This window comes from Phalacrocorax aristotelis, chromosome 26 (genome assembly GCF_949628215.1).
Source record: "Phalacrocorax aristotelis chromosome 26, bGulAri2.1, whole genome shotgun sequence".
Classification (NCBI taxonomy): Eukaryota; Metazoa; Chordata; class Aves; order Suliformes; family Phalacrocoracidae; genus Phalacrocorax; species Phalacrocorax aristotelis.
The window spans coordinates 2,926,134-2,953,607 of NC_134301.1; the positions used below are offsets into that span (position 1 = coordinate 2,926,134).

Consider the following 27,474-nt stretch of genomic DNA (forward strand, 5'->3'; position numbering starts at 1 on the left):
CCTCCGGCGGTCACCCAACCGGGAAACCGAGGTGAAGTGACGGAGCCCACGCGCAGCTGCTGCCCCTTCTGCCCCGGAGAGGGGAGCCGCAGCAGCGGGCACTGCTTGGAGGGGCGGGTGGCCAGTGGGGCCGCAGGGCGGTGTGTCGGCGGGGCCGGTGTGCCCCCCGGAGCCGGTGTGCCCCGCCGGGGCCCGGCCCTCGGGCGGGGGAACGCGGGGAGCCCCGGGCCGGGACTACAATTCCCGTCGTGCTCCGCGCGGCCCAGACTACAGCTCCCGTCGTGCCCCGCGCGGAAGGCGTTGCCCCGCCCCGCCCCCTGGCCGTGACGCGAGCCGGCTCTATGGCGACGCGGTGACGTCGCGGGCGGGGTGAGAGGTCACGGCGGCGGCGCCGGTGCGAGGGTAGCGGAGCCGCGTCCCGGCCCCGGTCATGGCGGCCCGGCGGCTCCGCGGCGCCCTCCAGCTCGGGGCGCGGCAGCGGCTGCGGACAGCGGCGGTCCCGCCCGGCAGGTGAGCGCCCGCGCCCCGACGGGGCGGCACCGGGCGGGGCCCGGGCGGGGGGCGGAGGGGCCCGGGGCGGAGCGGGGCCGAAGCCAGTAGTCGGGCCGAAGCCGGTAGCCCGGGGGGCTGGAGGTCATACAGGGCCCAGGGGCACCGGCCGGGGTTGCGGGGCAGGGACGGGGCGTCCGCCCGCACGGGCCGGGCCCCGGGGGGGCGATCGGGGCCGGGGGCGCCGGGCAGGCCTGGGGAAGACCCCCGCGGCGGGGCGGCCCGCCGTTCTGGGGGCTGCCCCGAGGGGACTTAGGGGACACGGAGGGAATCCCGGCAGGGGTGGGTAAGGGGTCCCGGGGCGGGCCAGTGAGCGCAGGGCGGGTTGTTTGCAGCGCCGACAGCGCCCCTGGCTCCGGGGTCACCAGCAAAGGCGGGACTGGCTGCCTGCGGGGGAGCCCGGGGCCTCGGCGGGGGCCTGACCTTGGGGCAAACTGTGCGTGGGGCGAGTGGCACCCCCGAGAGGGGCCGCGGGGGACGGCAGGGACCCCGTCCCGGAGCAGGGCCGTGTCCCGGGACCGGGCGCCAGGGCCAGGCAGGTGCCAACACCTTCTTCTTGGGTCAGGAGCGATGTCAGTGACATCGGCGGGCCGGGCGCCGGCGTCACAGTTTGCTTGGGCGAGCGGAGAGCCCAGGAGACCTCAGGCCACCCCGCTGTGCCCCCGCCGGCGCTGACCTCTGCGCCCGGCTGCGCTGGGCGTGGGCAGAGCCGCCGGCCGCGCTGCCAGCACCGCCGTGGCTCTCGCCAGCTCGGGGCCAGCACCAGGCGCTCGGGGCCAGGGCGGCTCTCGCGAGCCCTGGGCAGCCAGCCTCGCCACAGGCCGGGGCAGCGGCGTGAGAGCGGCCGCGGCGGCGTGCCACAGCGCTGGTTTAGGAGCCGGGTCTGCTGGGCCCTGTTATGGTGCGTGTGCGGAACTGAGCGCTGCCAGGCAGAGCTGTGGTGGGAGCGAGGAGGGGAGTGATTGTCTCGAGGGTCCCAGCCCTCCCGGGGACCCCTGACCCCCACAGCCGGGGCTCACACAGCTCGACCACGCCAGCCTGTGCCCTGCGCCACCGGCTATTCTGGGAGCTCAGGGGCTGCCAAGCACCCCAGGTGACTCGTCTTGGCGCAGGGACGTCCCGTGGCTCCTGGGAGAAGTGGGAGCTTTCTCCCTCAGCCACCAGTCCTGGAGGAGAGCCGCTGTGACCTGCGTGCAGGCACATCTAAAAATACCCGCGCTGTCCCACGGACACCGAGCGCTGCCAGTTACAGCTGTCACGGAGGGAGCCCAGTGGGGCCAGCCCTAACCCAGAGCCCCGCCGGCCCCGGGATGGCAGGGTTACTGCCTGCCACCACGATGCTCAAGCCACCACCTTCCTGGTGCTCGGCTGACACCGGCTGCCAGGGCTTGGCCAGGCGGAACAAAGCCAAAGGAGCCAACGGGAGGACCAGGGCTGGGTGACACGCTACCTGGGACCCTGCTGTGCCTCTGGGGCTCGGCCTCTTCTCGAGGAGGTGTTGAGTGTTGTCCCTTCTCACTGGTGGCAACAGCACGATCCGTGCTGCAGCTGAGGGATGAGACAGGGCCAGGGTGGGACACAAAGGGGGGAGATGGTCTGGTCTGAGCAGGGCTCCGTGCTTCCACTGGACCCTGGCATGGGGCTGGGGTAGAGCTGTGGAGGGGCAATGGGGGTGTAATGGGCAGTTGTCCCTGCTCTGCCGGTCTGGATTAGGTGTCCCCAAGGTCAGGTTTCCCTGGCCTTCCTCCTCTTGCACAACAGCAGCGCTGGCAACAGCCCTGGGACACTGCACTCGGAATTCCCCAGCATCTCCCCACCGGCCTGTGGCCCAGGGCAGGAGGGCGGGGGCCGACCTTGCGCACCCGCTTCATCCCTGACCCCCGCCATGCCACATCCCAGGGCCGATTCCCATCCCAGGAAGGCCGTGGGCAGGGCCGGAGGGGGCCCAACATCGTGGCTGTCGTGGGCGGGGGGGGGCTGCCCCACTCAGCCCAGCGGCTTGCTGCCGGCTCCGCTGCCCGGCACAGTCCCGGTTCACCCGCTAACACCCGTCTCCCGCCCAGGCACGCTGCCCTGTGTGGCCTCCGGCTCAGCCGGTTCGGCCGGCCAGCGAGCGGCACCGAGTGGGAGCCCCGGACCCAGCCCAGCCGGTCCTTCCTCAACCTCACCAACAAGCGGAAGGAGTACTCGGAGCGGCGCATCATCGGGTAGGTGCGGCGGCTTCCCCGGCCGGCCGGCGAGAGCCCCGTGGCCCCAGCTGCAACGCCCGCTCTGCCCCCAGGTACTCCATGCAGGAGATGTACGACGTGGTCTCCAACGTGGAGGACTACAAGAACTTCGTGCCCTGGTGCAAGAAGTCGGTGGTGGTCTCCAAGCGGACAGGCCATGTTAAGGCCCAGCTGGAGGTGGGCTTCCCGCCCGTGGTGGAGCGCTACACCTCCATCGTCACCCTCGTCCGCCCCCACCTCGTCAAGGTGAGTGCAGCCCCAGCGTGGTGGGCGGCTGGCCCGGCCCTGGCTGGCTCCTCGGGCCCCCCCCAACCGGCTGCTCCCCTTCCCCAGGCCGTCTGCACGGACGGGCGCCTCTTCAACCACCTGGAGACAAACTGGCGCTTCAGCCCCGGCATCCCTGGCTATCCCCGCACCAGCACCGTGGATTTCTCGGTAAGACCCTGCTCCAGTCGGGCTCCAGGCACAGAGTCCCCAGGGCGGACAGGGAAAGGATTCCTGCTGTGGAGACCTGCCCGCCACCATCCTCGCCAGGGACTTACATTGCCTGCTCTCCTCCCCAGATCTCCTTCGAGTTTCGCTCCCTGCTGCACTCCCAGCTGGCCACTGTCTTCTTCGACGAGGTGGTCAAGCAGATGGTGGCAGCCTTCGAGCGCCGGGCAGCCAAGAACTTCGGTCCCGAGACCCGCATCCCCCGGGAGCTCATGTTCCACGAGGTCCACCAGACGTGAGGGTGGCCCAGCCACCACGGACTGTGCCAGGGCCCCGGGCCCGCCTGCCCTGCGCCCACCCTTCTAAATATTTATTTGAGTGCATCCCTGCTGCCATTGCCTCAACTTCCCTCCCAGCCCCGGGGGTGAGAGGCGATGCTCCTGCAACCGCGGAGGCTGCCGTGGGCCCCCAGCCCCACCGCAACGCCGTGGGAGCCGCGTCCCAGCGCTGGACTCCCTGGTTTTGTAGCTGATTTTTGGTTTTAAGTTTTGTTTTAGTTCTTGGGAGCTCTTTCCCTGCCCTGCAACCTCCCCTTTTGTTCCTTTTTAACTCCTCTACAAGGCCGGAGGGTCCCAGTGGCGGAGCAGCTCCTGCACTGGCCGTACCCGGGCCCTGCCGCCTCGCTCCGGGAGAGCGGGAGGAAGGTGGGTGTTCGCTGCCGAGGGGAGCCTGGCCAGAGCCTGCTGGGGAATGTGAGGGGTGGGAAAGGCAGCGAGCAGCCGGGGAAGGTCGGGGTTCCGGCTCTTCCAGGAACAAAAGGGAAGGAGATCGCACAGAGAGGAAACCCTGGCGGGGGCGGAGCTGCCACCCGGCGCCTGGCCTGCTGCCACCGCGGCCGGGCACCGGAGCCCAGCCGAGCCCTGGCATCGCCCGCTCCGCTGCCAGAGCTGACGTCGCACAGTTTGCACAAGTCACACGCACAGGGCGGGGGATGGGGCAGCTGGTGCTGCCCCCCCCCCCCCATCCCCCTGCCACCCCCAGCCCCTCGCAACCCCAGCGCCCGCCGCAGGCCAAGGCGCCGGCACTGCAGGGACCAGGACGGCCCCGGCTCGTGACACCGCCACGTTCCAGCTCACCTTTCCTTACGTTTGGTGGGGGGGGACGTGGGAGCCTCCAGCCCCACCAGGCCAAAATGCCCAGTCTGGTCCGTCACCGAGGGCACCGTGGCCTTGCTGCCCAAGAAGGGGCTTTTACAGGCCAATAAAGAGCATTTTCCAAGGGTGAGCAGCCTCCTGGTCCTCATTTGGCAGCCACAAGAGAGGGGAGTGGGCGGGGGGTGGGGGTGGGGGGGGGGGCTACGTGGTGAGATACCCCCACCCCAGACCAGGCTGGTACCTGCAGACACCCCTGAGCCCAGCGCTGCCGGCTTGCCGAGGTCCTGAGGGGCCACATGCCACCGTGCCGGCCCCAGTGGGGCCTCGGGGCAGCTCCCCGGGGGCGGGGGGCACTAGCCCATGACCCCCCTCCTTAAATCCTAGAGGAGCAAAGCAGAGCTGCGGGGCTGGGGTCCTGCCCCTGGGACCCTGTGCCTGGAGGGAGGGAGGCAGGCTCCGGGTTTGTTAATAAAAACATTTATTTTGCATTTTGTTGTTGTTTGTACAGAAGTGCCTGATACCTGCGGGGGGCCGGGGCTGGCCCGGGGGGGGGCCCAGCTCCTGCTGCCGGGGGCATCGGACACGGGGGGGGGGGTGTCACACAAACACGGGGGCACGGGCCGGGGAGGAGTGTATCGAGTCCCTGCTTGGGGCGGGGGGGATGAGACATTCATTCTTCACCTGCTGCCCCGTGGGTGGGTGGGTGGGTGGGGGCCTGGACACGAGTCTGGACTGAACCCCTCTCGGGGGGATGGCTGCGGTGGGGGGGGGGGGCAGTGCGTGCCCCCACAGCCTTGCCGGTGCCACCCCCCCGGCCCAGCAGCGGGGGAGCCTGGGGGCTCCCAGTGTGCGTGATGCTGCTGGGGCGGGGTGGGGGCGCAGGAGCCCCCCGCCTTGCCGAGGCAGAGCTGGGGAGGGGGCTCCGGGGTGGGGACAGCCTGGGCAGGGGGCATGGGGCAGGGTGGGCCCGGAGCTGCCTCTGCCCCCTCCCAGGGCAGCAGGGAGGGGAGAGGAGCGGCGGGGGCGGGGGCTCCGCTCGCACCACAGGAGACCCACGGCCCGTGCCAGAGGGGGGTTCAGTGCCGAGTCCGTCCGGGGCCCGGCGCAGCAGCGCAGCGTTCCCTGGGGAGCAGCAAGCCGCAGCCCTGTCCCCGTCCCTTCTTTACCCAGATTTGTAGCCCACGAGCTGCATGAGGCCCTGCGTGCTCATGGACTTGGGTCTCTCCAGGGGGAAGCCCAGCGCCCGGCTCCAGATGAGCTGCGAGAGGACGCCCAGGGCCCGGGAGACCCCAAAGAGCACCGTGTAGTAGTTCATCTCCTTCATCCCATAATACTGTGGGGGGAGAGGGGTGTTAGGGCAGGGCAGCCCCGCGGGAAGGGGCGAGGGGGCAGCCGGGAGCCCTCTGCCCCCCCCAGGGAGCAGTTCTGGGGCAGGGCCAGGACCCCTGGGCTCACCTGCAGCAGCACCCCGCTGTGGGCGTCCACGTTGGGCCAGGGGTTCTTGGCCTTGCCCTGCTCCAGCAGCACGTTGGGGACGATCTTGTAGAGCTGGGCCACCAGCTTGAACATGGGGTCCTTGGGCAGGTGCTTGAGGGCGAACTCCCGCTGGCAGGTGTAGCGGGGGTCCGTCTTCCGCAGCACCGCGTGCCCGTACCCCGGCACCACCTGCAAGGACGGGGGGTCAGAGCCCGGCCCCGGCACGGCCCCAGTCTCCCGCCCTGGGCGGGGCCGGACTCACCCTGCCCGAGTTGAGTGTGTTCCAGATGAAATCCCGCAGCTTCTCGTCCGACACCTCCTGGCCCAGCTCCTTCTGCAGGTTGGTCAGCCAGAGCAGCACCTCCTGCGGGCGCGGCGAGTGGAGGAGGGGGTGAGAACAGTGGTGTACAGATGGACAGACAGATGGACAGACGGACGCGCAGAGGTGCCCACCTGGTTGGCGAGGCCGTGCAGGGGCCCGGCCAGCCCGTTCATGGCGGCGGCAAAGGCGAGGTACGGGTCGGAGAGGGCGCTGCCGACCAGGTGGCTGGTGTGGGCGCTCACGTTTCCCCCCTCGTGGTCGCTGCAGGGGCGAGGGGGCGCATCAGGTCTCCCTCATCCCCACCTCAGCCCCAGGGACACCCCCGTGCCATTTTGGGGGGCCATGATGTTCCCAGCCTGGTCCAGCCCTGCCCCGGGGCTGCCTGTGGCCCCGCGCCCTGTGCCCGGTGCCGCCCTCGGAGCAGCCCAGGCACATCCCAGGACCCTGCCCCATCCCTGGCCCCAGGGCTGGGAGCGGGGCCGAGTCCCCGCCTGCTCCGGTGCCAGCTGCTCCTCCCGGCCCCGTACCTGTGGATGGTGAGGTAGAGCCGCATCAGCTCGATGAACTGGGGGTCGGTGTAGCCCAGCATGTTGGTGAAGTTGTGGGACCAGTCGAGGTTGGGGTCGATGGCCCCGATGCTGCTGCCCTCGCGGTACAGGTTGCGGTAGATCTTTGCGGCGACGCAAGGCAGCTTGGCGATCAGGTCCATGGCGTCCTCATAGACAAACTGGGACAGGCAGGGTAAGATGGGGCAGCTGCCCTCCCCACACCCTGGCCCAAGGTCAGAATTGGGGCGGATGAGTCCCCCCACACCACACTGGGGCGCCCGGCCCCCCCATACCTCCCAGTACTTGACACGGTGGAGGCCCTCGGCGTAGGCGCGAGCGAACTTGCTCTCGCTGTTGAGGGCGGTGATGGCGGCGCTCAGCTGGGACATGGGGTGCAGGTTGGTGGGGAAGTTGTCCAGCATGGTCACCACGTGGGAGGGCAGCGCGGCGCGCCGGGCCCACTCGCGGGACAGCCAGCTCACCTACAGGGGAGCACGGGGAGCTGAGCCGTGGGGCAGGGGGCCAGCAGCACCCCCCGGCAGGCCCCCCCGCCTGTTACCTGCTCCTGGGTGGGCACCTCTCCTGTCACCAGCAGCCAGAAGAGCCCCTCAGGCAGCGGCTCATCTCCCCCTGCCGCTTTGGGCAGCAGCTTCTGGCACTCGGGGATGCTGTACCCACGGAAGCGGATGCCCTAAAGAGCCCGGCACAAGCGTCAGCCACTGCGGCATCGCCCACATGAGGCGGGTCCCCGAGCAGGGCATGATCAGGCCCTACCTCATCAGGATCCAGCACAGAGGTCTCATATACCAGCCCCTTCATGCCCCTCATCCCGCCGTACACCTGGAGAAGGGCGGAAGGAGGCGGTTACTGGCTGCAGCAAAGCTCGGCCGCCCCGGCGTGGCCACGGCATCCCCCCACTCACCATGTCCACCGTGATCTGCCCGATGGCCGTGTTGCCATGCTGCTGCCTGAAGCTCTTTATTTTCGCCTGCTCCTTGGGGATCATGCTGGCAAGGACATCTTTCAGGTTCTGGGAAGAGGGGAGGGGGCCGTGAGCCCTGGCAGACACAGGGGGGCCGAGCACATGCTCCCCCACCGGCACCAGAGAGGGGCGACAGCAGCGGGGGCTCCTCTTACCGTGGCGGCGCTGGCATGACGGGCGGCGAAGAGGACGCACGGTGCGTTCTGTGGAAGATCGGATGCAGGGACTCGGTGTTACCCAGGGAGAGCCCAGCCACACACCCCGGCTGCCCCATTTCAGGGGGTGTAGCCACTCGAGCGGCCCCCAGCCCTGGGGCACATCCTGGCCCCCGGAGCATGGCACAGCCCCCCAGAGCATCCCCGGGCCCCAGCACACGGCACAGCCCCTCAGAGCACCCCTGGCCCCCCCAGAGCACAGCACAGCTCCTGCAGCAGGAGCCGCCCCGTGACTCCGGAGAGATCCCGTCTCACAAGGACGCTGCGCCCAGCAGCCGCAGCAGCTTCCCTCACCCACGCACGCCGGAGATCAGAGCCAGGCAGGTTCAGCCGGGCCGGGCGGCGCAGGGCCCCTCAGAGCTGCATCGCGCTCATTCACATCACGCACGACGCTGACCGCGGCCAGACCCAGACCCGCTGCGGAGCCGAGCGCTGCACCAAGCAAACGCAGCCACATTTCATTTCCTGCTCTGCAGAGCATGGAAGCAGCCGGCACGAGCGAGCTGGTGCCGCCGGCAGAGCCCTGCCAGGCCAGCGCTGCTGTGGTTTTCCTGCACTGGGGTTTGGCAGGCGCTGGGGAAACCGATCGCTGCTCCTTGCCCACGCGTGACAGCCACGGGGACTCCGGCCGGCGGGAACACCCCGATGCTGCTGGGAAGCCCAGGCCTGGCAGCGCCCCTCGTCCTGCTCACGGCGGGGACACGGGGCTCGCCCACGCCCACTCACAAACAGCCGGGAGGGTGGCGGGGGGGAGCAGAGGGGGCCGGGAGACGCCTGCCCAGTGACGGGGCTACCGCTGCGCCGGGAGGCCGCATCCACACCCAGCATCCTGTGCCTTCCCTCGGCAGAGACCCCGGGGGCTGGGGCCACCCCCCAGCACGGAGCTGTGGCAGCGCCTCTGGCACAGGCAGAACATGACTCGCTTTTTCCACTGGCTGCCGGGGGGGATTGGGGGGGGCAGCACTACAGTGAGCGCCCAGCCCCGCACGTGACTGCCCCAGCGCCCCATGAGACCCAAGCCCATCCGGGGGCACCCCAACACCCTGACCACGGCTGGAGCTGGCTGCCTGCTCCGGGCAACGGTGCCGTGTCCCTCTGCAACAAGTGGCACCCGGGAAGGGAAAATGCCGGCTGGAACAATGCAGGCAGCAGCGGGAAGCCCAAGGTCAAGGCGGCCACGGCTGCCACCACGGTGCCCCTGCCGCACCCCATCTCACCGGGCGCCCACAGCGGTCGTCCCAGCTGGGCCAGGCTGTCACGGAGACGCCGCTGGCTCAAGGTCACACACGTTGGCAGTGACACCGAGCGCCGGCTGATGGGGCTGGGACAGACCCAGCCGCTGCGGGACTCTCCTGGGCCCCCCTGCCGTGGTCTGGGGGTGCGGGAGCCCCCAGGCAGCGCCGGCTGAGGGGCAGCGGAGCAGCAGCCACAGTGCATTAGTTCAGGCCGTGGGAGGAGGAGGAGGAGGGTAGCGGCAGGACGCCGGGGCCGGATTAGGGCACAAGCCGGCGGGGTGTCCCTGGCTGCAGGGGCAGCGGCCCCCCCCCGGGCGAGTGGGGCCAAGTGGGGCACCACAACACACCGGGCCGGGCCCCGGCTCCCAAAATAACGCCCGGTCGATAGTGACGCCGCAGCGGCCGTTACGAAACGCTGGGGTCGCGGCCAAGGCAAATGGGCCGGGGGGGGGGGGGGGGCCGGGGCCGCCCCAGCCCTGCTCCGGTGATCAGGCCCCCCGGGGCACCCCGGACCCCCCAGCAGAGCCCCGGGGCTGGGGGACACCCCGCCGTGACCCAGCTGCCCTCTGCAGCACCAGGCCGCTGGGGAAGGTCGGGCGGCGCGGGAGGGGAGTGTGTGGTGACGGAGGCGGACCCCCACCCCCACCCCCATCCCCTCACTACCGGTGCCGCCGGGGCTGGCCTGGGCCCCCCCGGCTCCGGCGCTGCAACACAGCCCCACAGTGGGGGAGGGGGCACGGAGCCCCCCACCATGGGGGGCTGCAACAGGGCAGGAACCCCCAGGTGGGGGCAGCGGCCGCGGCAGAACCCGCCGAGGCGCAGGTCGGGCACGGAGCACCCCGGCCTCCCAACGGCTCCAACGGCCCCGGCTCCGAGCGGGCAGCGGCGGGGGGCGCACCCCGCCCCGCCGCTCGTTACGGGCGATCCCGGCGGAGGCGGCGCCGGTGCCCGCGCCCACCACGTGCTGCCGTTGCGGCGCGCGGCCCCGCGCCCCCCACCCCCGACCCCCCCGCGCCGCCCCTTTAAGGCAGCATCCCCTCCACCCGCGTCGCCCCTTTAAGAACTGACCCCCCCGAGGCGTCGCCCCTTTAAGGCGCGGCGGAGCCGGGGCGGGCGCGCTCACCTTGGGCCCGCGGAGGCGCGCGGCCGCCCGGCTACCGGCGGCGAGGAGCGTCATGGCGGCACCGGGGCCGGGGCGGAGCGGGGCCAGGCGGGAGCGGGGCCGGGGCCGGGCGGGAGCGGGGCCGGAGCGAGCGGCGGCGGCGGCGGCGGCGGCCGGGGGTCCTCGGCGGGCGGGGCGGGGCGCGGCGCCGCGCTGGTTATTAGCATAGCCCCGCCCCTGCCCGCCCCCCCCGAGGCCGAACCGCTCGCCATTGGCCGCTCCGCGCGCCGCGGGGCGGGAGTAGGCAAATGAGGCGGCGGGGCAGGGGGGGCTGGGCTATAGGTGGCCGCCGCGTTCGCCTGATCGCGGCCCAGGGTGGGGTGAGGCGACGCCCCGCCCCCTCCCGTGACGTCACCGTGCGCCTTGCGTGACGTCATGCCACTGTGTCATCCGCCCGAGCACCTCTGTGCTTTGTCGTCGCTCTGCTGTGGCGTAGGGCAGCCCTGTGACGTCACCACGCACTTGGCCATGTACTATGAGGTCACTGGTGCCCATGACATCATCCCACACTCAGCCACAGGGGCTCGAGGCCGCTGTGTGACATTGCCCTGGCTCCACAGTGACATCAGGGGCCTGGGACGGGGGGCGGGGCCCAGCCGCGGGTGACCGTCCCCGCTGACCCCAGGACATTGCCCTGGTGGCCCCGGGGCGGCCGTGCCAGGGGATGAGCAGCGGCTCCGGCACACAGGACAAGCAGCACACGGGGGGACGGGGACGGGACCCCCACAGTGGCAGGTCTGCCGGGCCGGGTGACACGGGGTTGTGGCTGCCAGGGGATATCCCAGCCCCAAGGCCGAGCTGCGGCGGGTGGACGTTGGACACGATGGAGAACGAGTCACCAGAGGCACCACAGGGGCACGGGGCGGCCGTCTCAGCCCTGCCTGGGGTCCCAAACGCCCCCTTCCCCGCGCCCCACACGCACAGGAGCGAGACCTGCCCTCGGCTGGGCCGTGGCACAGCTGCTGTCCGGCCCCTTTATTGCCTGCAGCAGGGAGGGGGGTGCCCAAGCCTGGCCCCGGATACCCGACCACCCTGCCCCAGTGGCCCCCACCACGTCCCCCAGCGGCAGCGGAGGAAGGTCCCTGGCTGGCAGCCTGCCTGCTGAAACATCCCAGCAGGAGCGAGGACGCAGCCCCTTGCGGATCAAGGCCGGTGTGCCGGTGTCCTGGTGCCCCCAGCACCACGGCTGCAGCGGACGGACAGCGAATAAATAGGACAAGAGCACCAGACTGGGTGAGGTGGCATCAGAGCCGCGGTCCTCCCCCGCACGTCTGCCCGTCCGGACGGGGGCAGCGGGGACGAGCTGAACCAAGAGGTAGGGGATGTGTGGACGGAGCTCGGCGCCATCCTGGTCCCATGAGGCCGCCAGGGCGGGTCGGCACCGTCCCCCGGAGGCAGCCAGGGCCATCTGCGTCACAGCTCGTCGTGCGGGATGTGGAGCGCGTGGTCACACAGGTCTGCAGTGACAAAGGGCAGTGCTCTCAGGACGTGGCAGAGCCCCGTGGGACGCCTCCCTGGCAGCGCATCCCGTGCCCAGCCACCGACAGCCCACAGCACGGGGACGAGCTACGTCTGGAAGGCCGGGGCCGGGTGCAGCCATGACCCGCCCCAGGGGACACCTGCACTTTCCCTTCGCTTTGTTCTGTGGTTAATCAGAAATGCAGCTGTTTGGACAGAGCCACCGGCCCGGCCATTCCCCGGGTCCGGCACCCACCGCCATGCGGCTGCCCCACGCCAGCCCCAGACAGGCAGGGTGCAGGCAGCGGACAGGAGGAGCCAGCAGCATCACGGGACCCCCACAGCCCCCCTGAGGAAGGAGCCTTTCCCCCGATGCCTGTGCCAGGTACAGAAGGGGCCCGCCCTGGCCCGGCCCTGCGGTGCAGGTAACGAACGCAGACCACGCTCATTAATAGGGAAGCACAAAGGTCGCGGTGTGCCCTGACCCCGGTGTTTGTGAGCTGGAAATAGCCCTGCGGGAAGGGAGATGCCGCGGGGCAGGCGCCCGGCCATTGGCTGTGCGAGGAGCCCTGCGCCCGAGCAGCCGATGGAGCCAGCGCGGCAGCTGCCCTGGCTCGGCCCCAGGCAGCGTGCGCCTGGCTGGGCAGAGCATCCAAAAAAAGCTGCAGGCAGCTCCAGCAGGCAGCGGAGCCCAAGCCCTGGGCAGCGGGAAGGTGCAGCCCGGCACCGGGCTACCGGAGAGGAGCTGCTCCGTGGGGCTAAAGGACGTCGGGAATTCAGGGAGGACTCGCAACTCCTCCCATCTCAGCGCCGAGGGAGCAGCTACAACCACCTGGCAGCAGGAGAGACCCCCTCCCCAGGATAGCCCAGCCTGGCTCACCCGTCCGCTTGCTGCAGAGCCGGTCTTTGACGTTGTCGGCCTCGTGGGAGAGGAATTCGATGAGTTCGTCCTCGTACTCCTCAGCGATGCTTTCACACTGCAACAGGAGCCGCCCATGGGTCAGCAGCAGCCATGCCAGGCCAGGGGGTGCCAACAGCACCCGGGGGAGCCCCACACACACCTGCCACAGCCCAGGAGCAGCCTCCTTCCCTCCAGCCCCAGGAAGGACCAGGGGAAGTGGCCAGGAGCTACTGGTGGGACCAGCTAATCCCTAGAAGGGCCACAGCTGCCCAATACAGCGAGTCCTGCCACCCAAAACCTCCGCTGGGCTCCTACAGCCACAAGGACCCAGTCGCTGCACGCACCGCAAACTTCAGGCTAGAAGCTACGTCTCCATCAATTTTGACCCCGGAGAGGTCCATCTTGGTCCCGTCGTGGGAGATCACCCGCACGTAACTCTTACGGTGTGTGGACGGATCCACTTTTTCCCCATATTCCTTCATCTTCTCACACACCCGCTCCAGCAGCTCTGTCAGATGTGCCTCTGATCGCGCATAGGGCACCTGCGGCATGAGGTCAGTGGGGTCAGGCCTTTGAGCGCGACAGCAGAACGGGAACGCCGGGCCGGCGCCTTTCCCCAGGAGCCAGGGAGTGCCGAGAAAGGGTCAGACGTCCCCACGGATGCCCTGGGAATGCCGTGAGACTGCGCTGGCAATAGGCAGCGGAGGAAGCTCTGCGCCCGAGTTGGGACTTGCCCAGCCTGCGCAGAGCACCCAGCGTGGGTCTGATCCCTCCCTTGTCCCACCACTCTTCGACACATGGCTGCTGCCCCCGGTCAGGCTGGCCCCGCTCTGCCGCAGCCTCCGCCTGACCTCTCGGCACCGCAGGCAGGTCCCCGCAGGGAGACGTCTCACCTCCACGACTGACTGGCTGCCGTCGGGGTTGATTCGGAAGGAGCCCATCTGGATGGTTTTCCTGGGGTCAACCTGGGCAATCTCCCACTCCAGCTCATCCACCAGCGCCCGACATGCTGCGGGGGATGCAGGCGTCAGCGGTCAGAGCTAACAGCACTGTCTGGCCCTGCACCAGTCCTTGGGACTGACAGACCCACAGCTGACCAAAGCCACTGGGAGTAACTGGTGTAACTGGTGCTGCTGGCAGAGGGGGATGGCAGGTCTGAGGGTCCCCGAGGCACCCTGGGGCCCTTCAGGAACATCTGCCTGTCCCCAGGCAGGGTGAGCGCAGACAGGCAGCAGTGGCTGCAGGACAAGCGGGTCCCAACAGATGCCCCAGCCCTGCACCACCGTCCCGTCCCGCCCCATCACACCCCGGCCCCATTGTCCCGTCCCACCGCACCTCCGCAGTGCAGGTCCTGGCTCCGGCGGGCACAGGCTGCGGGCAGCAGTGCAGCCAGGGCCACTGCCAGGCCGAGCGCGGGTGGGATCCGGCCCCTCATCCTCACGGCTCCACTGCAGGGCGACCTGTGGGCACGGGCAGCTTCAACGCTAGCAGCCCCTGTGTCCCCACACCCCGTGTCTCCCCCGGCCTCCCCAAACCCTGGTAAGGCCTGCCCTCACAGGGCTCTGCCCAGCCCCCTGGGACCCTCTGTCCCCTACACACGCTGCTGTCTGTAGGGTTTGGTCCATAGAATCCCCCACCAATCCTCACTGGGTCCCATCCCCTGCAGGGCACAGCTGTGCCCCCAGACACCACAGGGACCCCTCCCCTACAGGGCTGAGCCCAGAGCCCCCTGTAGAGCCCCCTCCCCTACAGCGCCGAGCCCAGAGCCCCCTGTAGAGCCCCTTCCCCTATAGAGCCGAGGCCAGAACCCCCTGTAGAGCCCCTTCCCCTATAGGGCCGAGCCCAGAACCCCCTACAGACCCCAGAGCCCCTATATAGAGGACCCTCCCCTATGAGGCTGAGTCCGGCGCCCCCCCCCTCAGAGGCCCGGCCCCTACAGGCCGACGCTCACAGACCCCTATGGAGCCCCCTGCCCCGCGGAGCCGAGCCCCGAGCCCCGCACCCGGCGGGCCCGGCCGAGCCCCCCGTACCGCGCCGCTCTCCCGTCCCGCTCCACCGCCCCCCTGCCCCGGCCGGCTACTCCGGGGGCTGGCCGCGGCGCCGCCTGTCCCCGGCGCGCCCCTCCGCCCAACGCGCCGCGGGGGAAGGCCCCTTGGAGCGGGCGGCGATGGAACCGGTTGGGGCCACGGAGCCGGTCAGGCCGGCCGGGGAGGCTGGTCCACCCACTGCGGGACCGTCCCGTTCGCAGGCAGCGCCGCGGGCAGCCCGGGACGAGCGCGAAGGTCCCCAGTGCTGCCAGGGCCCGGTCCGCGTGGCGCTCGGCCCCGTGGAGGCGGGGCCTGCAGTGACTCCGCCTCCACGGCCGCCCCGGCCCCGCCCCCGGACCGGTCCCGGCCCCGCTGCCGGTCCCACTCCCGCACCGGGCCCCTTCCCGCCGTGCCCCCGCTCCTGACCGGGCTCCGCCACGCTGTGTCCCCGCTGCCAGCCCCAGTCGGGATCCGGGTCCCTCCTGCCGTGTGTCCCGTACCGGCCCCGGCTCCCCCATGCCGTGTCCCCGGTACCGGTCCCCAATCCCCCGGCCCCGGAGCCAAGGAGGAGACGGCGGACGGCGGCGCGGGTGTCCGAAGCTGCTTTATGAGGGCGCCCGGGCCGGCGGGCGAGTGTGGAGGGGGGCAGTGATTCCCGGTACCGGCAGGGAGAGAGGGTCCCGGGGCGCCGGGCCCCGGGGGGGGGTCAGGCAGGGGCGGGGAAAGCCCCGTCCCCGCTGCTGGTTCCAGTTCCACGTGTGTCCGCCTTCCTCGCGGGGTCCCGGGGCCGCTCCTCACCGGCGGGGGCGTGAGGTCCGGTCACAGGGCCAGCACCGGGGGATACACGGCCCCATCTGCCGGAGACAAAGCAGGGTGAGGGGGGGGCGGGGGGCGCGGGGGCGGGGCAGGGGGGGCTGCAGCGGTGCCTTACGCTTGGGGCTGCTCTGGCTGTCGGGCTCGGGCACCTTCCAGTCCAACTTGCGTCCCTTCTCGTAGAGGCCCTTGAGCACCTTGCGGAACTCCTCGGGCTCGGCGCCCTGCGGGCTCAGCTCCAGGTACTTGCGGTAGAGCTGCAGCGCCGTGCGCGCGTCCTCGATGCTGTCGTGGGTCTCCCCCTGGATCTTCAGGTCTGCGGGGACAGTCCCCGGTCAGGGAGGGGGCTGGCAGGGACCCCAGGGGGGATCTGCCCCTGCTCCCGCCCCTCTCAGTTACGAGGGTTTGGCCACTGACCCAGGAAGTACCAGGCAAGGAAGCGCAGGGAAATCATCCTCTTCCTCGGGATGTGGAACAGGTAGACAGTGTCGATCACCTGGTCCTTGGGCACCTGGAAAGCAGAGATGGTCCTGCTGGCAGTGCAGGGGTGCCGCCGCGGTGCAGGGGTGAACCCCGGCACTGCCACCAGCCTCCCGGACCCACCCCAAGACCCCTGTGCCCGGGTTGAGGGAGGGGGGCTCAGCACTGTTACCATCAGGTTGATGACACGGAAATCCTTCTGCAGCCCGTGGCCCACGAACTTGACTCCCACGTCAATGAGGAAGCGCAGCTTCAGGTAGGTGGATTTGAGAGTGGTAAGGTGCTTGGAGGAGATCTTGGCGTCCAGGTCTCCTGGCTTGATCCCCGAGTACTGGGTCAGGTAATCCACCACCTGCAGAGACCAGGGCCCGTGGGGGTCTGCCCCCTCCCCAATTCCCCTGCCAGCATCCCAGGGACAGCGCTGCCACTACTGTGGAGCGGGAACCTGAGTGGGTCCGTGTCCTCCCTGCAGGGCTGGGGAGCTGCGTGAGGCCAGGCAGGAGCCCCATACCTGCTCTTGGGTGGAGATATAGTCGTCAATGAAGGGGACGCCCTCGTTAGGGCCCTGCCCGCGCACGCACGTGATCCTGGCCACCGACATCTGGCTGGGCTTGATGGTGGATTTGGTCCCATCACTGCGCAGCTCAGCCTCTTCCTGCGAGGAGCGAGAGGAGAGCTTGGTGACAGACAGCTCCCGTGGGGACCGGGTGCACCCAGAGGGGCTGCCCCTGCGCCCCGTGCCGAGGCCTGACCTCGTTCAGCGTGACAAACTCGGCGTCCAGCCCCACCAGGTCGCCCGCCTGTGGCATCTCGTTCAACATGAGGGGGATGAAGGTGGCGTGGCACTTGCGCTGCTTGCGAGCCAGGGAGGCCTCCGCCAGCAACACACTGGCTTCAATGGGGTTCTTGACTGCAGGAAAAGGGGAAGGGAGATCAGCCACGAGCCGACGTCGCTGGCCACACAGCCACTTCCACCCCAGACACTCACTGACGAGGTTGTACTTGGCGTTGAGGTTCCTCCGGGCGTAATAGAGGATAGCCGGCACCTTCCAGGTCATGTCGAACTGCACTGCCTCACACTGCAGGGGAGGGGGGCACAGTGTAGGGGCAGCCTGGCGTGGGGTGGGGCGCTCCCACGTGCAGCAGGAAACCCCCCTCCACAGGGTCCCCGCAGCCAGGGTCTCACCTCGACACGCGGCCGGTGGCACGGCCCCGAGCGCTCACCTTATCCACAGGCTCGATGAGGAAGTCGTTGAAGAGGTACCACTGCTGGTGTGTGACTCCCTGGGGGGAGAGGGACAGGCACTGCCTTAGGGGCCCCCCCCAGGCGAGTGCAATGACTCCTCTACCCAGTTACCAGGGAAAGAGGGGTGTGACGATGCCATGTGGGAACTCCCGCCCTTCCTGGGACACTGTGGGGAAATCCCTTCTGGCCCGGGTGGTGATGATGTGTACGTGAAGCACTCGGGCTGGACAGGCACAGTCTCTGCCCAACTCCTAACCAAAACTCCACGGAGATGCAACAGATAAGAGACAGGGATGCAGCCTTGACACACTCTGGGAACTCCTGGCTTGGGCATCTCCACCCAACAACAGGACTGCCCAGACCAGCCCCCTTTCCTCAGGAAGGGAGATGACGTCCCAGCCCTTACCTGGAAGCGCAAGGACAAGCTGGCAACGTGCCCATGACCCAGGAGGAACAAGCATGATGAAGTGTGGAAAGAGTGCTTCTTCAGCCCTTCCCTCCCGATAAGGAGCCCAAGCAGCACTTGGCTGTTCAGGGCTGCCTGGCACATTCTCCCAAACACTCAGCACTCGACTAAGAGCACCTTCTCACCTCCTTCCTTTGGTGGTAGGTCTCTCCCACTTTAATGTGCCCCACCAGGCTGCCCCCCGTGCGGGAATCCAGGATGTGGACGACGGTGGCCATTAGATCATAGACATAGACTGTCTCAGGGTCGTCAGTCGGGCTCAGCTGCAAGAGGAACCAGCCCCCGGGGAAACATCTGAGCCCCGACTGCCTGCCAGGCAGCTCCCAGGCTCCAGCCCAAACCCCAGAGCTCAGACATGCCATCTCACCACCAGCCCAGAGGTTTCCATGCTCACCCAAGGTGTCTCCAAGACAGCCTGGTTATCTCTTGCCCACACGCTCTCAGCAGAAAGCGGTTCTGAAGCAGCTCTGTTCCCACAGCCACACGTGCACACAACCACGTAGCCCCAGAGGGATCTCATCAGCCTTTACCTCATCACTCTCACTCCAGTTGCAGACATCTAGCTCCTTGCTCTTGGTCAGCTTCATCTTGATGGCATAGGGGATCCAAATGTTCTTCAGTTCCTCCACTGAAGGATATGAATGCCCCATGTCGGGGTTCCCCAGCTCCTTCCTGCATGGAGAATCACGGAACACCGAGTCGGAGGGAGTCACAAGACGTCGTTCAGAACAACTTCTCCAGGGCAGGATCCCCACCACCCCACCCACCAGCCTATCCCTTAACCTTCTGCAGGACAAACGGGGAAGCCAGAGCTGCACCACTTCTCCACAGCTGCCTAGAGCAGGACCCTGGGAAAGGTGGTCAGCTCGTGTTGGCCAGAAAGGGTATTTTGTCAGTCTGAAAAGGGAAGGGGAGTGAGGCTGGGGGCTCAAAAGTGGATCATAAGGTGGATCACAAGGGTATCTAAAGGGGATGCTGCGCAGAGGGCCCATGCAGGGTCAGTCTCAAGAGCAGCAATGAGACTGTTCCAGTTCAGAGCCCAAGAGGAGCTACAGACAGGTAGATTACCAAATTATCATTATCAGATGAGAAACAGCCCTGAGCTCTCTGATTCCCAGAGAACAACCCAGAAGGCGTCACTGCTCAGAGTCGCCACCCCAGGAATGGTCACCTACCACTCTGCAAGAGAGATTTCTTTGCCTTTGGTGATCTCAAAGCCTCCTCTCTTCATCATGGCTCTCTGAAAGGCATACTGGCAACGAAACACAGGCAAGCGTCAGCACGGAGTGACAGGCTGGGCTCGGGAACGCGTGGGTGATAGCCAGGCCAGAAGTGGGAAAAGACAGGGACTGTAAAGTCGGTGACAGGGAAAAAGACAGCGAGGGAAACCCAACTGTCCGCCCGCTCTCTGCTGGGCTTGTGCTCTGGGAAGCGGGCACTGCCTTGCTGCTCCTAGGTCCTGGGGGACTGGGGGAATGCAAGGGTGACTCTACTGCAGTCCTGTCAGCTTTGTCATGGCAGAAGATCTTGTCTTTTCCAACTCCAAATGCACAGCTCATGCTACAAGCATGACCAAATACCAACATGTCCTCTGCAAACAAAGTAGGGTGATGCTCAGGTGGAGAGCAAGAGACTTAGAGAGAGCGAGATCAGAGCGAAAACACCTCCGCAGAACTGGACACGCAGCAAACCCCATGTGCCAGGGAGAACAAGCCTGCTTCTGCCCCAAAGTGTCTCCCCCACCTCAGCCTGTGTCTTCCAGAAATCTGCCTCCTTGGAGCTGTTCACCTCACAGTTAATGACGAGGACGTCCGGCAGGCAACGGATGTTCCGGGTCTGGACCTGCAGAGAGAGCAGCAGATGGAAGCTGGGCAGCACTGAGAGCTCTGGAGAGGCTCAAAGCCAGATTTGGCACATGCTGCCCTCTTCCCTCCTCCGCCTTTGCCTGCAGAGCTTCCTCCTCACTGCCTGGCCTGGTTCCTGATAGCTGGGGGTACTGCAAGAGCAACTGAGGCAGGGAGCAGGCTGCCGCCTCCGAGCAGGTGTGCTCAGCTCCCAGGGGGTTTACCTCTGCCCCCTACCCTGGGGGAATCAGCTGGGATCCGCGTGACCTGCGAGTTGCATTCCAGCTCTTGCACAGCCCAGGAAATACCCCTCGGCATGCTGGCTCGACATCCAGGCCAGGAACCGAATCTCCAGCATCCGCTCAGGAGGTTCCCCACTGACTAATGGAGAAACTGCCCCGGCTCAGCCGGCGGCACGGGGTGCTCACACCCTTCTCCCACACCCGCTCCTAGCCCATGAAGCGTGACATGCTCACACCCCATTCCTGGGCTCACCGTGGGCTGGTACTTCTCACAGTTCTCGCACCAAGCTTGTGTGTTCTGCTCCAAGCAGATGCTTCGCTTTAAAATTTGGGCAAACTCATAATCTTTGACCGGCTTTTCTGAAGGGAGAAAGGAGAATAACGTCACCTTCCAACACACAAATCTTTACCAATTTAGCTCAGCCAAACCTCTGGGGTTTTCCTCACAACCACCAGTGAGAAGGTCAACCCCCAAATCTGCCTTTCTGTAGCCAAAAGCTCGGCTGGTTGGAAACCCACCACTAGACCTCGGCTGCTGGGTGTGCCACAGCTGGGGACAGACCACTGCAGAAGCTCCTCACTGCAGGTGTCTATCACCTAGAAAAGTCATGGCTCATCCATATGGCTAACAAACCCAGCCTGGCCACAGAAATACAGCAGTGTTAAATGTGCCAGGCCCTGCCCTGCCCGCCCTGCCTGTTACCAGTGCTCTCAGGGTAGGAGAGGGTGAAGAGCAGCGTGGAGGACACGCGGACTGTTTCCTTGCCGCAGCGACACATGCTGCAGTTCTCCATCTCGCAGCTGAACAGCTGCCCGATAACAGAGTCCCCCGAGGACCCAAAGCTGCTGGAGAAAAAGAGCACCAGGGTTAGCAGGATCCTGGCAGTCCCTATGGAGTGGGGCTGCCTGGTGTGGTGGGCTGAGCACTGGGGGCTCACAAGGGCCGCCTAAGGCCAGCACCGAGATTCCAGCAGCTCTTGGGGAACCAGCCATTGGGCTCCCAGAGCCGGTGACTTCTGCACAGTCCCAACCCACCAAGCAGGGTGGCTAGGCCTAGGAGGGACAGAGGTTCAGCACAGGGTTCAAACCCAGCTGAAAGGGCAGCCTGCAGCTCCATGTGTTCCCATGCAGCCCTCAGGGAAGGTGTGGGTGGCAAGAAAGCTCCTTCCTGAGGTACAGATGGGGCTTCTGGGAGCTAGCCACCCTCCCTCGTTCAGTTACTCCCTGCCCTGTCCCAGGCTAGGGATTTACCTGCTGCCAGCCCCTCGATACGCCTGTGGTCCCTCCTGCTCCTGGGTTTCCTGGTGCAGCTGAGTAAGGATGAAACGGTTCCAGCTCTGAATCAGCCGCCCCAGGTTCACCTTCCCTGTGGCTTCGTCCGAGTCAGCCAGGATCAGCCCCAGCGCTGAAGCCTCTGGGATTGTGCGGAAAGCCCGCAAAAAGTTGCTTCCCTGGGGATGGGGCAAGAGCGGCATGTCACCGAGGTCAAGTGACAGGAGTTTCCATGCTGTCTGATGCCATCACCCAAGGGCCTGGCACCTCCCATCTCCTCTCCTCTGTGATCTCTCTGACCCTCCCAGGCAGCCCAGCCCGCTGGCCTCACACCACGCCTGGGCTCACCACGGACCTGGCAGGGGTCTCCTCGGGACAGGTCCAGCATGTGGAAGAGCAAGCCCAGCTCACAGCCCAGGCAGAACTCCTTCTGGCACAGGTGGTTCTGGACCAGGCAGCGGACTGGCTCCAAGAAATACAGCACCTGGCAGAGACAGAGCAGTCAGGGGAGGACCCAGAGGCTGCGGTGGTCTGGGCAGGGCTGGGGCGTCCCCCACCTGGATCATGCAGTTGCAGTAGGCGTTGGGGATATGGGGCTCCAGGCCCGCAAACAGTGTCTTGTTGTAATGCTTGAAGTCAAAGTCTTCCAGCCCCAGCTTGGAGTACTTGATCGTGACCTGAGCAGGGATGCAACGTGTTAAACGGACACCTTCCCACACCACAGGACACCGGCACAAGGCCCAGGTGCTCCCCTCGGAGATGGGCGCAGGTGCTTGGGCCCAGGCGGGTTCTTCGCCCCAGACAAGCCCGGCCTGGGGACTCCAAGCCAGCCCCCACTGCCATGCCCTGGAAGGCCACTACCTTCCTGTACTTCTTGGCCACCATGTAGAGGTGCGGCTCCTCTTCCCGCCCAATCGGGGACTCGGGGACTTGGCTGAAGCTGTCAAACTCATTGTCCACCTCTTTTAACCGATAGGGAATCTGCAAGGGGGAAGAGAAGGGAAGAGTGGCTGAACCCTGAGGTGGAACAAAGCACCACATACTAAAACAAGCAAGTCCTGGGCTTTCCTGCCTCCCTGAATGAGCAAAGGAATAAACCAGAAAGGAGTGGGGCCCTCCCTTAACCTGCACAAGGCCTCCACACCTTCCTTCTTACAAGGGACTTATCACTGTGGGAAACTACAGCGGCGCTGTGGGCAAGGGCAAAACACAGCAGTGTTTTCCCAAGGGTGAGGGACATGCCATAAACCTCCGAACCGGAGAGCTCAAACCTCTCCTACCACAGAGCGAGTTATCGATAGAACTGGGATTCTGGCCCACGGGGGAGGGCTGGCTCTCCTGCTGACACAGTTCAAGAAAAACTGTCTCCTCCAAACTATACACCTGCTCCTGCAACACCCCAAGCCAGAGAATTTAATCTCTCACCCCTGTCCCGAGCCCTGCAGAAACCTCCGAAGTCATTCAACACGCAGCGAGAGCTCCATCCCTCCCCAGACTGCAGACCTCTGCTGCTGGCAGAAGCACCCCACACCCCACACAATCAGGCGTGGCAGCGGGTACCTGGTTGCGGAGCTTGGTCCTTGGGTTTGGGGCATAGCCAATAAACCCCACTTTCTTCATGGTGCGCAAAATCTCAGGATCTACCGGCGGGGCTCGCCTGCAAAACACACCGCAACTCAGAGGCTGCTCTGTTTGGCAGCATCGTTTTAACCAAGGGCCTTGCTGGATGTGCTCAGGGACCCACCAGAGGGTCACGAGGACTTTCCCCACTCAGTCCTTCCCCCACATTCATTTTCCATCACAACAAAAAGCTGGAATATACCAGAACACGGCAGCAGTACTGAGCACAAGCATTTTGGGACAGGGCTCAGTCAGATGAAAAACAAGAGTTTCCACGCAGGCAGAACGCAGCCAGGGTCCCAACAGCATCTCCCCACCAAGACGACAGAGGTTTGACCATACCCTACCATCTTCAGACCCACCCAGGCGCTGCACCTCAGCAATTAAGCTCCACCATGGGGAACTAATCTCGCATTTCACAAGGCACATGATGAGGAAGGGCAGCACCAACCACGAGATGGGGGAGCACGGGGAGCAACAGAGCCGCTCTCCTGCTTCCGAGACCTGGGGAAGGAGGGGTGCCCTGCCAGGGCCAGCTTTGCCATGCTGGTTTTTTCTGGGAGAGACCGGCAAATTACCGGGGTGCCGGGGCGGAGTTGGCAGCGGGCCAGTCGGAAAGCAGGGTGTCACTCGTCAGTGGCACAGGGATGAGTGAGAGCGGCACAAGGTCCTGGTTCCAGTCCAAGTGGGGCAGCGTGTCCACGATGCAGGGCAAGGCAAAGTCAGTCTCCCGGGAGTAGGCGTTGAAGGTGACCTCCGGGGAGTCGGCCCAGAGGTGGACGCACCCCTCCGAGTCACCGAAGGCCAGGGCCTGCTTGCTGGCCGAGACGTCAAAGGTCATGATCAAGGGCCCAACAGTGTTCACGTGGAAGATGTCAGCGGGGTTGGCGAGGCCGGTGGGCTCGCAGAACTGGCACTGACCTGCACAAGAGGGAAGCGCAGAGCGACTTGTCACCAGGGAGCACACAGGCAGGCCAGCACACGGTGACATCTTGCTTACGTGGCCAACTCTGTCCCACTGGGATTTGACCCTGAGCCTGGGGGGTGCGGGGATCATCGCCCCACTCTGGCCAGGGGAGCAGAGCCTGGCCAGGCTGGGGATGCAGCTTCACCCACCTGTCTGGGAGATGATGGCCAGGCGGGAGGTGTAGGTGGGGATGAAGCGAAGGAAGAAGGGGTCAATGTGGACCTGCAGCGGGGTGGTGGCCCGCATCATGCGCAGGTCGTACACCTTCAGGAAGCGGTCGCAGGCGAGGCCGTTCATTCGGCTGGAGAAGCCACAGGTCACCAGCAGGTTCCCATGGACATCAAAATCAGACAAGCTGCCCGAGTATGCGTCGAATTCATGCTCCACCACAAATGTGCGCAGATCCCGAAGGGAGACCTGGGAGGGTAAGACGGGGGCATCTGCTGGCTACCTGGGAGCCCTCAAGCTCTGGGAAAAGCTGGACACCAGCTCTAGGGCATCCCAGGGGCTGCCAGGTAGGATGGGGCAGGTATTACCTTCCCTGAGGTATGCCCACAGAAAAAGAAGCGGTTTGATTGCCTCATGATGGTGATGCCAGGAACCTCCACGGTGTACTGGGAAGGAGGCAGAAGAGCAGGGTGGGCACGGCTGAGCCCCAAAACAAAGCACCTCCCAGCAGCAGGGAGAAGCCCCCAGCCCGGCTGTACCTTCTGTGTCTCCTGGACGGTGTTGAGGTCTATCTCAATGACGTGGTTCTGCAGCCCACCAACAAGCAGTGTGCTGCTGTCTGTCAGCAGGAGACTGTGCATGTCCTCAGACTCATCCATGCTGCAGGGGAGAGGACATCCCTCGCACTCCTGCCCAACTCAGGGAGGCAGCAGGGAAGGGGGAGGAGGATCTGCCCTCGCCCTCCCCCAGATCTAGTTTTTACATGTCCAGCAGAGGAGCCAGGACCAGCTCCCCCAGCACAGGGGCAGCTCACGGGGCCAGTGTGACCCGCCTGCTGCCAGGGCAAGGCACTCACAGGTAGTCAAAAATGATGAGGCCCCCCCGTGACATGTACTTCAGGTTGGTTTTGGTCAGGAAAAGGACACCATTCTCCAGGCTCTGGATCTGGCGGATGTCGTCACTGCTGTTCACTTGGAAAGAGGAGTATCGCTCCAGCGTCGGGCCAAAGAAAGATGTGGCGTGGCCCTAAAACCAGCCGGGGAGAGGCTCATCAAGACCCACCCCAGCTTCACTTGGATGCAACACAGGCAAACACCACTTTGCCCTGCACCAGCTCCTGGGTGGAGGCAGGCTATTGGCCACCTTATGGCCTCAGCCAGCCCTTCCTGTCGCCCCTGTGTGCCCCAAACTGGGGAATTTTGTTCAGACTTCTCCCTTTCAGGAAGATATATGCAGACACAAGTAGAGAACCAAAAGCTTTAACAGCCCCACACATCAGGGCAGTAAAGTTACTTGGGAAATGCCAAGAGGTTCATGCTCCGAAATGCATCAGCCACCTCCAGGCTGTACAGCACAACCCCGGTTTGAGCTGGACTCTCCTGCTTGGCCCCACGCTGAACCGCTCTCTGCCCACAGCCAGCTTGCCCCCAGCTGGTCGTGGCAGGCAGGTGTTGGGCAGCAAGAGCGGTGCAGATGGGCCAGCCAGGGCAGTGACCCTCCCTGCCCCGCTCCCAGAGCGGGCACCTACCCCATGGTTCCCAACCCACAGCATCTCTTCATGCAGGTCAAAATGGGAGACGGAGACGGGCACCCCCACTTCGGAGACAGCGGTGTGCAGCTCGCTGTACATGCCCTCCATGAGGTGCACCGACTCCGGCACCGCAATACCCTCTATCGGCACCCCCTCGGGATCCAGCTCCACGTTCTGCAGCAAGCTGGGGTTGAGGTGGGGGTCCAGGACAGGGTCCAGCGCTGGGTGGAGAGGGGGCGCATACTCGGCAAGGGAGGGGTCAAGACCTTCAAAATTCATGGTGAAAACCAGCGACTCCCTTTGAAACAGAAAAGGAACTAAGTTGGTCAGTCAGAAACACCAGGGCCCCCCGATTCTGAGAATCGGCGGCAGAGGCCCGGTGACTCCGAGGGATGGAAAAGGCGGCTGGAATCTCCAGTGAGTGTAAGGTGCAGCGCTCCTGCCAGGGACACCGGCGGCACCGAGCCCACGCAGGCAACAGGGCCCGTAAAGTCCCTTTCCCGGGACACACTCAGCGTCCCGTCATGGCCCCGAGCCGCCGGGGGATGGAGCCCGCAGCATCCCCGGTGCACCGGGGAGCCGGGTCCAGCCCGGGGCCGCCACAGCTTGGGGCGCCGGCCGGGCTCCCGCCGAGCCCGCCCGCCCGCCCCCGAGCCCTGGCCCCCGCGGGAGGCGCTGGGCCAGCTCCGCACCCACCTCCCTTATCTCCGCGGGCCGACACCGGACGCACCAGCGGTATCGACTGCCGCAGACCCGCGGCCGTTGGCGGCGGGGCCGGGCGAGGCAGGGCGGGGCGCGGGGGGCCCAGGCCCGGCCCGAGCCGCGGGCGCTGCGGGGCCCCCGCTCTCGCCGCCGCGCTCCGGACCCGAGGCCGCTACCCACAAGCCCCCACGCTCCGGCCAAGCATCCCACGGTGCCCGCGCCGACGGCGGCCGTTACCCACAGCGCCCCGCGCCCGCAGTTACCGAGCCGCCGCGGGCAGAGCCCCGCCGGGGCCGCGCTCCCGGGCTCGTCCCGCTGCGCCGCCGCGGCCGGGCCGGGGCCGCCGCCGCCGCCGCCCCTCCCGCCGTCGCTATGGCAACAGCGCCCCCCGCCCTCTCGCCCCGGTAAACCGGCCCGCCCCTGGGGCCGGTGGACCAATGGCAGCGCGAAGCTGCGGGCAGTGACCAGTCAGCGCCTGAGTGAGGCGGGACTAAGCGGCGCGGCGGGTGGCGTGCCGGACGGGGTGGCGGAGGGGACAAAAGTGCTGAAATCGGCCGTTTTAGGGCGCGGGTGGTGGCGCGGGGCGGGGGGCGATCCCCGGGGCGAGGCTGGGTTCGGGGGAGTGGGCGCTCCGGGACCCCACCCAGGCCCCTCCGCCCCCTGCACCGCACAGGCCCCCGGGGCGCTGCCCGCCGGCTGCCGCACCTGCAGCCCCGCGCCGTCCTGTGGCCTCCCACGGCTTCCCACCGTGCCCACGGTGTCCCCTGGCATCCCACGGGGTCCCACAGTGCCCCGCGGGATCTCACCGTGCCGGCGGGCGTCACGCAGCGCCCACTAGCACTCCACAGGACTCCAGCGTGTCCCACGGTGTCCCCTGGCATCCCACCGTGTCCAACAGTGCCCCATGGGGGTCTCACCGTGTCCACGGGCGTCACGCAGCACCCATTGGCACCCCATAGAATCCTAAAGTTTCCCCCAATAGCTACAATGTCCCACGCTGTGTCCTGGCGTCCCACCATGTCAACTGCCATCCCACGGTGTCCCTTGGGATCCCACGGGAGCCCACCGTGTCCCACAGTATCCCACAGTATCCCACGGGGTCACTCAGTGTCCCGCGGGGTCCTCAGGGCAGCGCACCGTGCCTGGACCCTGCTGCTGAGCCCCATCGACCCCGGGACCCCCGCCCCGGCCTCCCCTTCCCACCCCCACCAAGGACACGATGCCACGGGCAGGCCCACAGGCAGGGAGGGAGGGCGGCCCCTGCGGCGACCGGAGGGGGCTCGGCCCCGGGCTAGTGCCCGAGGCGCGGTCGGTGCGGGCCCGGGGAAGGCCGGGGGCAGCCCCGTCGGGCGGGAGCGGGAAGCGCCGGAGCCGCCCCGTCGGGGCCGCCGCGATTGCGGCGCCGCGGGCAGCACGGCTCGACCCGGCGGGGAC

At 66.8% G+C, this 27,474-nt stretch overlaps 4 protein-coding genes across 9 annotated transcripts; 1 reads left to right on the plus strand and 3 right to left on the minus strand.

The window, feature by feature from the left end:
* Positions 1-280: 280 nt before the first annotated feature.
* COQ10A (coenzyme Q10A) lies at positions 281-4,493 on the plus strand. Its single transcript, XM_075075556.1, has 5 exons — positions 281-510; positions 2,613-2,756; positions 2,831-3,023; positions 3,111-3,212; positions 3,341-4,493. Exons 1-5 carry the CDS (start codon positions 431-433, stop codon positions 3,506-3,508), a joined length of 687 nt encoding a protein of 228 aa, XP_074931657.1. The 5' UTR covers positions 281-430; the 3' UTR covers positions 3,509-4,493.
* Positions 4,494-4,824: 331 nt separating this feature from the next.
* Positions 4,825-10,446, minus strand: CS (citrate synthase). The gene is made up of 11 exons (XM_075075550.1): positions 10,265-10,446; positions 7,847-7,894; positions 7,632-7,739; positions 7,484-7,549; positions 7,269-7,400; positions 7,003-7,191; positions 6,689-6,888; positions 6,293-6,422; positions 6,102-6,203; positions 5,819-6,028; positions 4,825-5,696 (listed from the first exon to the last, which is right to left on the minus strand). Exons 1-11 carry the CDS (start codon positions 10,316-10,318, stop codon positions 5,526-5,528), a joined length of 1,410 nt encoding a protein of 469 aa, XP_074931651.1. The 5' UTR covers positions 10,319-10,446; the 3' UTR covers positions 4,825-5,525.
* A 795-nt stretch (positions 10,447-11,241) lies between these two features.
* CNPY2 (canopy FGF signaling regulator 2) lies at positions 11,242-15,222 on the minus strand. Of its 3 annotated transcripts, none has more exons than XM_075075922.1 (6): positions 14,693-15,222; positions 13,998-14,122; positions 13,556-13,671; positions 13,007-13,204; positions 12,642-12,738; positions 11,242-11,760 (listed from the first exon to the last, which is right to left on the minus strand). In XM_075075922.1, the coding sequence occupies exons 1-6, from the start codon at positions 15,205-15,207 to the stop codon at positions 11,717-11,719; spliced, it is 1,095 nt and encodes a 364-aa protein (XP_074932023.1). In that variant the 5' UTR covers positions 15,208-15,222; the 3' UTR covers positions 11,242-11,716. The 3 variants fall into 3 exon arrangements, with proteins under 3 accessions (XP_074932023.1, XP_074932025.1, XP_074932024.1); XM_075075924.1 differs by having other exon boundaries at positions 14,618-14,695; XM_075075923.1 differs by having other exon boundaries at positions 14,665-14,693.
* Positions 15,223-15,275: 53 nt separating this feature from the next.
* On the minus strand, positions 15,276-26,420 carry PAN2 (poly(A) specific ribonuclease subunit PAN2). Of its 4 annotated transcripts, none has more exons than XM_075075915.1 (26): positions 26,304-26,420; positions 25,336-25,636; positions 24,664-24,833; positions 24,347-24,467; positions 24,176-24,253; positions 23,789-24,056; positions 23,251-23,593; positions 22,613-22,709; positions 21,914-22,033; positions 21,610-21,729; positions 21,408-21,536; positions 21,032-21,231; positions 20,484-20,626; positions 20,034-20,140; positions 19,438-19,536; positions 18,870-18,946; positions 18,225-18,366; positions 17,820-17,957; positions 17,207-17,266; positions 16,971-17,061; positions 16,735-16,892; positions 16,494-16,637; positions 16,155-16,334; positions 15,920-16,013; positions 15,621-15,818; positions 15,276-15,543 (listed from the first exon to the last, which is right to left on the minus strand). In XM_075075915.1, the coding sequence occupies exons 2-26, from the start codon at positions 25,615-25,617 to the stop codon at positions 15,509-15,511; spliced, it is 3,594 nt and encodes a 1,197-aa protein (XP_074932016.1). In that variant the 5' UTR covers positions 25,618-25,636; positions 26,304-26,420; the 3' UTR covers positions 15,276-15,508. The 4 variants fall into 4 exon arrangements, with proteins under 4 accessions (XP_074932016.1, XP_074932019.1, XP_074932015.1 ...); XM_075075918.1 differs by lacking the exon at positions 26,304-26,420 and adding an exon at positions 26,035-26,125 and having other exon boundaries at positions 20,484-20,623; XM_075075914.1 differs by lacking the exon at positions 26,304-26,420 and adding an exon at positions 26,035-26,125.
* Positions 26,421-27,474: the final 1,054 nt, after the last annotated feature.